This window comes from Lingula anatina, chromosome 5, assembly GCF_051362555.1.
Source record: "Lingula anatina isolate TDL-2025a chromosome 5, LinAna3.0, whole genome shotgun sequence".
In the NCBI taxonomy this organism is placed as follows: domain Eukaryota; kingdom Metazoa; phylum Brachiopoda; class Lingulata; order Lingulida; family Lingulidae; genus Lingula; species Lingula anatina.
The window spans coordinates 7,092,829-7,107,191 of record NC_141771.1 but is presented as its reverse complement, the minus strand read 5'-3'; the positions used below and the strand labels follow the sequence as shown (position 1 = coordinate 7,107,191).

The 14,363-nt window shown below is 36.1% G+C and overlaps 3 protein-coding genes across 4 annotated transcripts; 1 reads left to right on the top strand and 2 right to left on the bottom strand.

Moving 5' to 3' along the window:
* The first annotated feature begins 43 nt into the window (after window positions 1–43).
* LOC106181798 (rRNA N(6)-adenosine-methyltransferase METTL5-like) lies at window positions 44–8,793 on the top strand. Its single transcript, XM_013566283.2, has 5 exons — window positions 44–376; window positions 5,004–5,118; window positions 5,663–5,847; window positions 6,263–6,345; window positions 6,834–8,793. Exons 1-5 carry the CDS (start codon window positions 268–270, stop codon window positions 7,032–7,034), a joined length of 693 nt encoding a protein of 230 aa, XP_013421737.2. The 5' UTR covers window positions 44–267; the 3' UTR covers window positions 7,035–8,793.
* LOC106165621 (uncharacterized) lies at window positions 7,531–9,669 on the bottom strand. Of its 2 annotated transcripts, XM_013543907.3 has the most exons (4): window positions 9,497–9,669; window positions 9,088–9,282; window positions 8,378–8,551; window positions 7,531–7,804 (listed from the first exon to the last, which is right to left on the bottom strand). In XM_013543907.3, the coding sequence occupies exons 1-4, from the start codon at window positions 9,555–9,557 to the stop codon at window positions 7,782–7,784; spliced, it is 453 nt and encodes a 150-aa protein (XP_013399361.1). In that variant the 5' UTR covers window positions 9,558–9,669; the 3' UTR covers window positions 7,531–7,781. The 2 variants fall into 2 exon arrangements, with proteins under 2 accessions (XP_013399361.1, XP_086868922.1); XM_087012796.1 differs by having other exon boundaries at window positions 7,531–8,551.
* Window positions 9,670–11,206: 1,537 nt separating this feature from the next.
* LOC106165552 (uncharacterized) lies at window positions 11,207–13,916 on the bottom strand. The gene is made up of 5 exons (XM_013543796.2): window positions 13,742–13,916; window positions 13,241–13,441; window positions 12,659–12,832; window positions 12,357–12,539; window positions 11,207–12,019 (listed from the first exon to the last, which is right to left on the bottom strand). The coding sequence occupies exons 1-5, from the start codon at window positions 13,797–13,799 to the stop codon at window positions 11,838–11,840; spliced, it is 798 nt and encodes a 265-aa protein (XP_013399250.2). The 5' UTR covers window positions 13,800–13,916; the 3' UTR covers window positions 11,207–11,837.
* Between the last annotated feature and the right edge of the window lie 447 nt (window positions 13,917–14,363).

Here is a 14,363-nt window from a genome sequence, read left to right as displayed (position 1 = left end):
AATTTGATAAGTTGCAAGCGGGAAAATCCGCGAGATCACGAGAAGCAACATGGCAGCCCCCTTGAGACACCACACCGACAACACCACATAGAGCACAAGCACTGATATGCGGGGTTCATGTTTATATTCGTTTACGCCCCGTTTCAAGAGTGACAGGAAATAACTGAAGTTGTGTAACAGGGAATAACTGAAGTTGTGGGAGAGAAACAGCGGAGAAAGAAACAATGGGACCGTGAATGTAAACTTCATGAATGACTGAAAACGAAGATGTTTCAAATGAAGAGAAAAAAGCTGGAGAGCATCCTTGGCGATGTCGATGTGTTTCAGAATCCCAAGTTACGATTGGAACAGTACCCTACTTGCCCTGAAATTGCAGGTAAATCTCTCTCTCTCTCTCTCTCTCTCTCTCTCTCTCTCTCTCTCTCTCTCTCTCTCTCTCTCTCTCTCTCTCAGATTCCTCAGATTGGGTATATTTACAGTACCATCGTTTATAATGTTTTATGTATACCTTTTAAATCACTCTCTTGTACTACACAGACTACTTTTAATAAGTCACTTTAATTGTTGATATGAGAGTTGTTACTAAATTGTACCCAGTGCAATAAATATTATTCTAATTATTATTAATGTAATATTTTATAACTGTCATTCTGTGCTAGTGGTGCACTGCGGGGGAGGGGGCATTACAAGAATGTAATTTAAATTTAGATGGCCAACCAAATTCTCATGACATTGTTATGTATGTCTCAATGACAAATCAAAGAAGCTGCATGAGCTAGGAGGGTACGTGCTGTTATAAAAGTTAAAAGAGAACATGCAGAAAATATATCGAAATTACCATCAAAATGGCATCCATTTTTGTGGAATTCTGGCCCTACCTCTTTTTTACGAACAGTTTGTTTAGGGTTTGAATTTATTATTGAAGCAGAAAACACACCTACTGCAAGAAGATATAATAAACAGAATGTGCAAATGGTTAAATTTAAATTTATTTGAAGTCATTTGAAAATTATCACAAAATTACTGTATACATCTCAAGTTACATGCCGTGTCCCAACCCAATGAAAACTTCATCTAATCCTACCTTTCTGTATTAAGACTCTTCATTGCATGCAAAATAGTCTGCCAGTTAGTTTGTGTCACGAAGTTCATGCTAATATCAGTTTTCTTAAGAATTTCACATTTCATGCTTTACAGGGTCGATTTTTCCTCACTGTGTCCCTTGTATTGTTAGTAATGCTGAAACTTCAAAGATTGATTTTTATCAGACGACTCTAAAATGTCGCTCATTCCATCAATCAACTTGCTCATGGAGAAAATAAACAACTCAAAGATGACAAAATTGACACAATTGATTTTTTTATAAATCAATAAAATTTAATGCTTCAAATGAAAAAAAAATTGCATATCAAGTGGTTTAAAACATTTTCACTAATAATGGGCAAGTTGAGGCAGAGGAAGGGCAAGTAAAAATATCTGGCAGGTTGCCCTAGGACAACCTGGTTAAAAAATTTGTGTTGAGGCCTGCGATATATATCTGCTTCCATACCCACTAATTGATGACGTCTCACACACAAATGGCTTCTTTTGCACACTTAAAAGCCAGCTCAAAGTGGCATGTGCCCCATTCTAATAAGATGTAATGCAGTGATACTCTGGAAATCTGATGCAGGGCACACATGTAATTCCCTCGATTTAACCGCCACGGGACTGTTTATAGAGATCTTCTTTTAATGAAGGTGAGCAATACTAAAATTTGTTTAATTTTTTTTCAACATACAGGTAGACCTCTAGATTTTTATGTGTATTGATTGATTCTTACCATTCAATTAGGAGGGTGACTTTGTCTGAACTTTCATTTTTCGTCTGTGTCACATTGTTCTCTTGTTCTCGAAAACTCAGTCATTGATATTGAATGACATTTTTTAGTTTTGTCCTAAATTAAGATGCTACACTACATTGTATATAGTCGGTTTAGAAGTTAACCGTCTGTAAAAAACGGCAATAATGGATTTCTCGAAATTGGAGAAGTAATTAGTGTTTGCCACTCATAATGCACTGTACTTTGTTTGAATTTACAAGCAATGAACTATTTGTAATGTCAGGTTTCCCATTCTTCTTTATCAGAGTAAACAAATTCCTTGTTTGATTTTTTTATGAATCCCAAGAGTAGATGCGCAGATATCACCAGTGGTCAACATGTCAGAAAGAATGTTATGATACTGAACTTTGTGTCAAACTGAGCTTCATTTTGTTAAATTTTATATTTAACTGGACTTTATTGTGTTAAAATAATAAAAAATAATAATAATTCTGAAAAAACTACAATCTGGAACATTCTTTCGATCAACTTTGTTCAGTGTGTGTCCCATGTAACAGAGTTACAGTAAACAAAATATGTGCATTATTTCTCTGTGTTTGTCAGTTCCAATCATTTTCACTAATAATGGGCAAGTTGAGGAGAAATCAAGAGTGGTGCATGTGAGAGTGGTGTTCCCCTCATGATTGAAGTGTGTGTGGATAATAGCAAAAATATTGTTATTATTTACAAAACTATAAATTTTTTGTTCCCAAGTCACTAACATTACCGTGTCCCACATATTCACCATTTTTATGTACAGACACAGATGTGTCTGTACATATTGCCATCACCTGCGTCTGTCGTCGCCGTCGCCGTCGCCGTCGCCGATCATGTCGCCGTCGCCGTCGCCGTGCACTTTCAGCGTTAACACCATAAGTGGAAGACAGTTTTACTTTTTGGCTTTATATTTACAGAGCTGACTAATATTCATAAAATGCAGGTCAAGTTCGAAAATCAGCATGATCGGGCCATTATTGTAGAATTTATCCTGTTTTTTCACTTTTTAGCATATATGCAACACTGTTAACACATTTCAAGGAAAACCGATAGGCCTGTTGTCATGAAACTCACAGGAGTTATCAAGCTTACTAAAATGCAGATCAAGTTCGAAAATCGGCATGATCGGGCCACTATTTTAGTAGTTATGCTGTTTTTTCACTTTTCAGCATATGTTCAACACTGTTAACACATTTCAAGGAAAACCGATAGACCTGTTGTCATGAAACTCACAGGAGTAATCAATCTTACTAAAACGCAGGTCAAGTTCGAAAATCAGCATAATCGGGCCATTATTTTATAAGTTATGCTGTTTTTTCACATTTCCTCAGATTCAATTCTTAGGCATGTTAACAGTCTCATTATTTAACTAATAAGATTAGTAAAAGTGTTTGTTTGACATTTCCTGCATCTTTACAGTATTGTTAGTTGATTATGTAAAAATGATGGTAAACTTGTTATCATGTATTGTATAATAGAGTTTCAAAAATGGAAATAAACTCATATCATTGCAGTTTGTCAGATTCATTCATTCACTATGTTCAGAAACTCAGAATGGAGGAAATTGGACATTAAACACTGTTCTATTGATATTTTTCCCATCTCATCAATTTTCTTAGTTGATCATATATAAATGGCAGTAAATTGTTAATTTTGTTATATGTTAAAAAATTGTTAAAAATGGAAAAAAAAAACATTTCAGGACAGTGCTGTCTTGTCTACATTTTAGCATTTTCAAGGTGTGACTTTGAAGTTCCTTGGACCTGAAGACCTTTGCTAGGAACATTTTCTGAATATCCATGATACTAATATTTTATTATTAAAAATTGATGGTAATTATCCTGTTAAACATTATGTAATATTGCATCAAAATTTGAAGACACCCCTATTTTGGACACTGCTCCCATGATGACCATTTAAGGAAAACCATGTCACTTACTGTTCTCAAACTTACAGGAAGAAACATGGGACTTAAATAAAGCTTCAGTGGGCAATGCAGTCTATTTGGTAAATTTTTTTGGCAGTTAATCAGTTTTTTGTGAAAATTTAATTTTTCACATATTGGCATTTTCAAGGTGTGACTTAAGAATCTCCACCGGCTTGAAGACCCATGCTAGTCACATTTCTGAAAATCCATGATTCGGATCTTTTATTATCAAAAACTGATGGTCATTATGCTGTTAAGCATTATGTAATATTGCATTAAAATAGAAGAAAACACAATTTTGGGTGCTGCTCCCATGGACATGAAGCCAAATGGTAATCAAATTTTCTACATGTCCATGCTATTTATAGTCAATAATCAAAAATTGGTGATAATTATTCTGTAATTTATTATGTAATGTTACATCAAAATTGACAAAAATCTTTTTGCACTGCTACTGCAAACATTATGAAAAGAAAACTGTGTTACTTATTATTATTTTCAACTTACAAGTATGATTTGTAGGATTGGCATGCAGTTCAAATAAGGAAGCCAGCTCAAATGGGTTATCATTTATTATTGAATTTAAGCAGTTTTATGTGAAATTTTCATTTTTCTCATTCTGGCATTTTCAAAGTGTGAACTTAAACTCCCATGGGCCTGAAGCCTTACGCTTGTTACACATTTCACTTACATTGGTATTACCTGTTGAGCATAATTAAAATTTGATGTTGAATTTGCAGTTAAGCATAATGTACTTTTGCATCAGAATTGACAGTAGCCTGTTTTGTTATTTCTTGCTTTTTGTCTGTACATTTGACAGCTTTGCTGCCTTGTTATTAATTATGAAATGTGTATTGAATTCTTCAGAACCAGTTTAAAGCATTGAGACAACACCCCCTTATGATTTAAACTAAAACTGAAAACATTCCATTAGACTTTCATTAGTTTGTGCCAAATATATCTCCCAGTGTACCACGTCTTGGATTTGGTGGGTATAGCTGTTCAAGCCTCCTTTGTGCCTTGATAAGGGCATCTGCTGTTTCCCTTTTTATGAAATAATAAACTGTGATAGTGTAGCTTTCACATTGCAAAATTACAGCTTCCCAGAGAAAGTTTGAAATATTCGGTCAAATTCAACATTTTGTAACCACTAGCAAAGAATGACAGAGAAAGATAACTCTGTGTTATTCAAAGTAATGCTTGAATATCTGATTTCAGCCTCTATGCTTTTCACCATTGAGTCAACCTATGGGGATATAACAGGGAAGTGTATAGCTGACCTGGGGTGTGGCTGTGGTGTATTGAGTATTGGGAGTGCACTCATGAAATGTGGGTATGTCTGAATATTATTTAAGGCTCACTGAGAACTGGACATTTTAAAGGGACAACCTTAATTAAAGGTACACTGTATGTGTTTGGAAATTTCCCAAAGTCAGATTGTCTACATCATGTTGCAAAGTAATGTCACAAAGCTATGAATCCTTTCCTAAAAATTAATGAATAAAAAATATATATATAAAACTCAGGTAACTTCCTACCTATATTATATTATATTATATTATATTATATTATATTATATTACATTACATTACATTACATTACATTACATTACATTACATTACATTACATTACATTATATACGGCTCTGAATTAACTGATTATTAATGTGTGGCTCTCCAAACTAATTGATCTGCTTTCAGTATAGAAGAGTAGATCTCATATAATAATAAAATGAAAATAGCGATTGAATTTTGAATATATTTACTAATAATACTTTTTGCTGCTCTTGCATTATAAGAAATACATATTTCAAAAGTTCACTCTGGTAATTGGCTATGCAATATATTAAGTACTTTTATATATGCTTTTTTTTTCAGATACTGTGTTGGCTTTGATATTGATGAAGATGCATTGCAGACATGTTTGCAGAATCTTGATGACATGAAGATCACTAACGTTGACTTGGTGCAGTGCGATGTGCCTCAATTATTGACTGACGCCAGGTGGAGCAAGCGGTTTGATGTGGTTATTATGAATCCACCATTTGGTACCAACAATGAAGGTATGTAACAATTCGCACACATACACACACAAATAAGTACAAAAACAAATGTCATTGAATACAATGCTAAATCTAACAGTCTCCAAGCCTCTATCTCTAACCAAACCCCCCCTACCCACAACACACACATATTTGTTGTAAAGACATGACTTTATAAACAAGTAAATACTATTACCCTGGGCCCCGTATTTCAAAAGCAAATAGCGATATCACATAGAAGCTACAATGTATTAAATGGGGCGAGTATGGGTGAGTTACGGAAGCGAGATGCTTGCGCACGGTTGCAATGCACGATGCTTTCATGATACGGGGTCCTGGATGTTTATTACTCTGATATATTTTATACTGAGGCTTACAAAAAGTGTAACTTCAGTAAATTTGTTATTTCTATTTTGTGTTGTTAATGTATTTTTAGGTGTTGACATGCTGTTTTTGAAGACAGGTCTTTCTCTTGCTACAGATGCTGTTTACTCTTTGCACAAAACTTCAACACGTGAGGTAAGATTTACTTAAAGCACCTTTTTGTACCAAGCTTTACAATGTAAAATGAATGACATGTATTATCTCATGTAGAATTAAAGACAGACAAAAATTATTGTTTTTGTCTGTTTGTGCTTGCTTATACACATATTTTAACCATTACTTCTTAATGTGTTTCTTTGGGGATGACAAGTAAAGGTTTTGAAGGTTTGGGAGGGGGGGGGGTAGGCATGCCTGTGCTTTGATGCATCTGGATCTGGTATTGTTAAGTAAGTAGAAACACATGGATATCTATAATATATGATTAACTTGAATCATCTTTTGCACTCATGTATTGGCTTCAGAAAGGCACAGTGACATCTAAAGGTGTGTTAACCAAGCAAGGACACATCAAAGATAAATTTGAAACTCTAATAAAATTTGCCTTCATCTAGCTCTTTTTGTCTCTCTCTCTCTCTCACTTGCATTAAATAATGTTTTATGAGAATCTGTTTGACTTTTTTCAGCACATTGAGAAGAAGGCAGAGGAATGGGGCTTGAAGATGAAGGTGGTAGCTGAACTGGTATACGACCTGCCACTGTGTTACAGGAACCACAAAAAGAAATCTGTTGATATAGAAGTGGATTTCATCAGATTTTCATTTAAGAGACAAAGCAGAAAAAGTCTTCTGCCACAAGACGGTGATCTAACTGATCAATCGTATTGATGTGATCTGTGGCATTTTTATAAATTCATTCATGACAAGGAGGAAGGTGTAACTAACTCTGAGGGAAGAGGAGCCAAATAATACACCATTGATATTAAATGGCAGAGCACTACTACAAATCTAACGCTTGACAATGCTGAAGAATGCAGTGAAGCTCTGGGTACTGTACTATGTTTATGAAGAACATGACATTGTGTCATTTTTATTTAAAAAAATTCAACTTGTTTTAGTCTGTACCTATTGTAATACTTCCTGTTAAATAGCTTTAACAAACCATTCACTAATCCTAGTCTTAAGTTTTGAAAATTTGAATATCTCGAGCTATATTAACTATTTCTGAATCATGAGATTTTATATTCAAAAATGTTTTTATTTATTTATTTTCTATTTTTTTTTTTTTGCTCAGTCGATATTTATTCATTTGTGATATGCATGGCTTTGTTGTCTTGAGGAGTACCACAAAGTACATGTTTCAATAATAGATAAAACAAGAAAATCAAGAAATTTGATCATTTATTTTTTGTGCAAATTTTTGAATTTTTGAAAATAGCTGAAAAGTAGAGTCAGTCAGGATAAGTTTTTTTTCTACAATCCATTCAGTTCAGAAGAGAAGTGTATAGTTCTTTCTTTTTCCAACTGAAACGTGGTGGTATGCAGTTTTCATGCACAGGCACGCAAGAGGGTTTGAAAGCTGTTGCTAGGAAGGCTTATCTTGATTTCGAAGACATCTGGTGGGCTGTGGAAAAACTAGTGCTCGTTTAGGCCTGTGACTGAAATAATCAAGAAAAGACAACATATAATACACTGTAAATGTTATATTTCCGTTGTACTCTCAGGCATGTGCTTTTTCCATGAATAATTATTTCAGTTCCAAATGCGTCCCCCAGACCCCCGACCAAATTGTGTTGGCCCCATAACAAATAGTGATTGATTTATTTTATTTATTTATTTTTTTTTTTTTAATTCCTGGCTCATGCCTGTGCACTTTGGCACAATGCGGGCTTAAGTCTTTACAATATATGCGGTCGTACAATGTATGCATATGTCATTTTACCAGAGTTCTGCACTTGTTGTCTCTATACGATAACCATTGGGTGACTACAAGTTGGTCCTTCACCTGTCTCTCCCTTTAAATTTTTCATTTCCCACCCAGACTTTTCTGCCACCCTCCCCTAGAACAATCCTGGATCAGCCGCCATAAATTGTAATCATGTTTTGAGACAGGGAGAGAGAGATGGGAGAGGGGATCGAGGTGTAGAGTTAGAAAATGTAGAGTGGTGAGAGGGTGAGACCGAGTATATAAACGAACAAGCTAGATAAGCGGATATCCACCCTGTACGCACCTGGTTCCTCTGGTTCTATGTTACAACGAGAATGACATCTCCCTCCCCCTCTGCTATCCCAGCATCCGAAATTGGTACCACATTGGCTGAAGATGTCCTGAATTTCTTGGCTTGTTTTATACATACAGTCCGCCATGCACGCTATAAACTTGGGTGTTTCTGGGTAATTGAGGGCTGAAATACAAGAAGAATAATATCTTAAGTGAACGTAATGTTATTCATATCCTTGGCCTTATTGGGAATTTGTGTTAAAATATCTATAGCGCTTTAACCACGAGTATGTTATCTATGCATCAATTTGGTTAGGGTAATTATGATATTCCAGGTTTTTGGCTATAGGCCTACTCGTAATGTGTTTGTATATGTAAATTGTGTTAAACAGAATTGTACAAATACAGGTCTGTACATTTGCCAGATTTTTTATCTTTGTTATTCTAAAAGAGATCTGCACTGGATTATCGAAAATAAGGTTAATGAAGTGTTTGCTAGCCAAGGAATCAAATTGCAACGTACATTTTTTTTTAAGAGAAGAGGAGCAAAACGCCATGTCATTAATATTATTATAAGCATTATATTAACTAAAAGAGCGACGTGATCACCATGATAAAGAATATTGTTGAAAAATACCAGTTGCATAAGAAATTAAAGAAAACAATGAATTGTCAGAAAAAGTTTTTTTCTTTTTTTTTTTTTTAATTCGAATCACTCACTGTTTGGGCAGGTGAATGCATACTTCCAGTTGCAAGCGCACTCGTGGACGTCAAAGGCAAGATCCGGTTTGCATTTCTTTATTCTGTACTGACTAGGGGCACCGAACTTTGCTTCCTGGGAGAACTCCTCGCACCGTGTGGCAGGCACCGGGTAGAAAACTGTTCCCAATTCCTCGCAGGAACTTTTTTGCGCAACTGGAAAAATACAATATTGCGTGTAGTGTTTTACTTTTATCCATGCGTCGACAGACAGTTAGGCCTCTCATTTTTACAGACATCTTTCTCTCTCATTCTAAAAAAAATAATAATTAAAAAAATTTTAAAAAGTTCAGTGAACAAGACATAAAAACGATGCACCGTCTTGTTTGGTAACTCGTCGCTTAGTTAAAACGTGTGCGTTGCACCTTACCTGTGTAGTCTACAATCTGCACCACTAACACCACTGCTAACAGAAATACACGTGCCATCATCAGTATCCTCAGAGGCTTAAACCGTCTTCTGTCGTCGACGAATGAATCTGTTCTACTTGTGGCGCATTTTTATGTCTTTCCAGCAGCGCAACACCAGGAAATACATAAATTTAACAGACAGAAACTCACGAAGATTTTGCATTTAAAATGATAAATAATACACTAAAGAGTTGTATTAACTCCGCTGTTTTTCTGACAGGCATACATACTGGTACTCGCCTGGTACCACCTTGGTGGATACAGCATAGGTGGAGACAATTTTGAATAACTGGTATAATGATTGATAATGTTTATATGTTTAACACTGGAGGGGGAGGGGGGCAATGTTACCAGTTGCTCTGCTCTCTTGTAAACGTGACCTAGTGATCGCAACTGAGGAGGAATTCAACTTAGGATATAATCGTCAGTTGGGACTAAACTAAGAAATCTTATCTTAGCATTGCACCAAGAGTGATTGGGTAGAACATGAACGTTTATCACTGGCAGATCCTGGGCCCCGTATCTCGAAAGCTTCGCTATGTTGCGCACGTTCGCAAGAGTCTCTGTTCCATAACTCGTCCTTACTCGTCCCATATAATACATTGAAGCCTCTATTTGATATAGCGATTCGCAATACCCGATGCTTTCGAGATACGGGGCCCTGGTGGTGGACAGAGGGTCCCCCCCCCCCCCCCCCCCCCACATTCCCCCACTCCCAGTCTCGACTTTGATCGAGAGTTGGATTGCATATATATACAAATTATGAACGGTAAATTTTCCAGTCGTCACGTGCACACACTAAACCAGTCTGGTCCGGAGCAGGAGTGACGGAAGCCTTATACAACCTTGTATATTTGCAGGCTAGTCACATAGTCTTATTTTGTATATCATAAATTATTTGACTGAATCACGGTTTCCCAAATTTAGCAACATCCCCCTGGATACAACTGATACAATAGTGCCTATTTTTCTGATTTTTTACTGCTTTGTTCAAATTGTTTTGTTGCATTAATTAGTTTGGTACATGCATTGCAATTTGAATTAAAGAGATTATATTGTACGTTTTATTTAAAAGACGTATCATGGACTATAAGAAAAAAAAACCTATGTTGGCTTTATTTAGAAAACAACAATTTGCTCGAACAGATACCCGCCTTTTAGTTCCGATACTGCGCTGGAATACATTTTTTTAAACACCGGTTCTTAAAAATGCGAGACTAGCAACCGGATAATGATTGTATGTATGCCTTTTATTCTCTGTATTTCTGTTTTAAATAAAATCCGTATCAACACCTTCTTTCGGATAAAATTGCACGGGAAATGCGAAAGATGAAAAGTAGAATTAAGACAACAAAATCACATACACTGCTGCTTTAGTAACAGCTATTTTCATTTCCCATTGCCCTTCTGTTGTTACTTCGTAAATTCACCTTAAAGAAAGAAAAATAATTTGGCAACAGATTAAATTTTTCTCAACGATTCATATTTTTGGGATAAATCTATAGTTTGCTTTTATTCTTCCCATCTTTGTCTTTTGACGCTAAGATTAAGTTTGTGTTTTAGTTGTTACTAGCTTGTCCACAACACAAGTTATTGGTTTGAAAAAAGATTTCACCCCTTAATGTTATTTGGATGCTGTATGAATAATAAACAGGAAGACACGTGTCATGTTAAACAAAGGTGTGTTTATTCCACGAAATTCTACGTGTCTCCATTAAGTTCAAAACAGTAAACAAGTTAAGGAAATACTTTCCACAGAGTATTTTACGACATTCAGGAAATGTCTTCTAAGACTGATTTCACTAAAGACTCACATAGATCAACTGATCACATATGTTTAAAAAGACTGAATACAATTTAGAATTGATTCAGTTTTATTTTTCTGAATATTTTAGACTTGTCAGCTTGCGAAATGCACCTTTATATAGGGTTTTGGTATGGTACCAATGGTTAAAACAATGAAGGCCTAAAGCCAAATAGAATGATGTCAAGCGAGATCTTCGTGCCCTTGAAGTTAGAAAGACACAGAGTGTCATTTTGCATTCAATTTATAAAAAAATATAGGATATGTTTTCCACAGGCCAAACATTAGTGTACATAGTATAGGTAGCGTGAAATAAATAAATACCGGCACAGGGGGAATATCATTTACTAGTGTAGAGATCATTTAATTTTATTTTGGGCCTATTTTCTTTTATCATCGTTTGTATCATTTTTCTTAGATACAAACTTATAATTCATCCTCACATGCGCAGTATTGAAGGATTTTGAATCAGGTGTGCGGTATTTGGTTTTATGATTCTAATTAGGACAAGGAAATGTGCCTTCACGTACGCAGCCGCACCTCAGCGGGTCGAATGCGCTGCCGGGTATGCACGTCTTGGTTGTGGGGACACCTGGCGGGCCTTGGACAAACTGCTTGCATTGGGTATTTGCAATCACCAGGTAGTTGTTGCCAAACACTGTACAATTAGTCGCCGCGACTGTGAAAAATAAAAGAGAAATATTAAATATTTAAACATTTTTTTATAATAATAAACGCACTGATTTATTTTAGTTAGCTATTTTACTTATCTGAATAAATACTTGAAAAGTACCAGTAGGCCTAAGTATAATGTATTTTGTTTACATGCCAATGATAATTGTACCACAAAAATAAATAAATAAATAAATAAATAAATAAATAAATAAATAAATAAATAAAAATAAATAAATAAATAAATAAAAATTACAAACGCATGTAGCAGGTTGCTACACAGGTAGGCCTATATCCAGAGATTCGTTAGTATTCGTATTTTTAGTTAGATGAGTGGCGCTTACGTGAGGGGCACTGGGCTGCGCTGACACACTGTCCACCCAAGGAAAGCGGTCTGCTTGGCGGGCACTGACATCTTGCTACACACTGCTTATTACGGCAAGGTGGGTTGGGGTCGCGGCATGTCTTGGTACAGGCGGAGCCACATGCGCTCCACACTTGACCGGAGTCAGGTATGCACTGGTCACCTATAATAATAATAATAATAATAATAATAATAATAATAATAATGAAGTGAACACTCACTCACTGACATGATATTCTGAGAGAGAGAGAGAGAGAGAGAGAGAGGGTGGAGAGGACGCACCTGGTTGCTCTGGTCGAATGTGACAGATAAAGTAGCAGTAGCTGCCCCCATGTCCTGCCCAGCAGCCAGCACTGGTGCCGCAGTCACTGAATATGTTCTGCACCGCCACGGTAGTGAGGCCCATACACTTCGCCACACATGAGATGTATTTTGGCGAAGACGTGTAGTTGAAAGCTGAAAAATGAACTGATTTCTGTACATCAACCAACCGGCCAACATAAAGGGCCTATAAATGAATAAATGAGCGAGAAAATTAAACTAATTGATTTTATTTTTATAGACGGATAACGTAATATATGCCCAACCAGGGAATTATATCGGATATAATTCCCTGGCCCAACAAAAGGATAGTTGAATAAATGGATAAGATCATTATTAAGCCTTTGTCAGAAATAGATAAATAGGCCTAAGTAAATGGATAAATTTATTAATTAGAAATAACATATACTCGTACGTTAAGATACAAACCGGTGCGGATAAATATAGGCCTATACATATTACTATTTGCTATGAAATAAGTTCATAATCAATTGGCTTATTAAAAGTTTCATTATCAAACCAAACAAATGAGACAAGACTCACTAAGAGGGCAAGAGAATTCTGTTTTCCAGTTACAGGCGCATACTTCGACGTCAAAGGCCAGGTGCTCCCCACACCTCTTTAGCCTGTACTGGTACCTGCTGCCCTCTATTGCCTCCTGGGAGAAATCTTGGCAGTGTGTGTTCGGCACCGGGAAGAAAACAGTCCCATACTTTTCGCAAGAACTCTTGGAGCTTTGCGCGACTACAAAAAGGTGTCAGATTTCCGAATAATAATGTGCTACATTGACTGTCATTCATAAATTCTAGTCATTCTCGGGTCACGGTTAAAATTAAGCAAAGTGAACCAACACACTAATAACGAACAGAAATTACCAATGAAGGTTGAGCCATTTAAGAAAAAATATAAAGATTTATGACCGCAAAGATCACTTTGACTGGTCACTTTGAATTTTCGACTGACGCCACAGCAGATTTAAATTTTACCAATATCTCTAACGAAAGTGAAATACGAGCTGATTTATTACAGCTGTAACACCAATACCTGCGTTTTCGAGGAGCGCCTCTGCTAGGATCACTGCAAAGTAAAACATCCAGCTCATCTTTTCTTTTCGCGCCCTTGCTTAATCTCGATCTTTAAATGGCAGTCGTGGTTTTTATGCAGTGTTTTATAGATATTTCTTGCGAGTTAATTAGCTTGGGATGGGTAATGCCCATGATTTATTTCTTTTTTTCTTTTTTTATTTTTGTGCGTGTGTATCTTTCTAGCCACTTATTTAGTTGAGGTTATGTAAATTTACACCATGAAATATTTGCGACTGCTTGGGGAAGAAATGTTGGCCCACTCTCACCCTCTTGACAGTTGAAGCTTTGACAATACATGGCCATCAACGTCAAGAAAGATCAAGAGATTATTACAAAAAAAAAAAGGGACTAACTTTGAATGTAGAAATGGATTCATTAACCGTTGGTAAGTACGGGGGAATTGCTGTTAACCCCAGAAAAATTCATTTTTTGGCCAAAATGAACAGCTGTTATCCTTTTAATGTATCACAGCCTTCTCTTTTGTTGCATATTTACAAGAGTGGGCCAAAATTAAGGGTTCCCGGTGTAACACGGGCTTGGCGAGAGGCGGAAAGTGGTTCAACAAATTTAGCACGGATAAC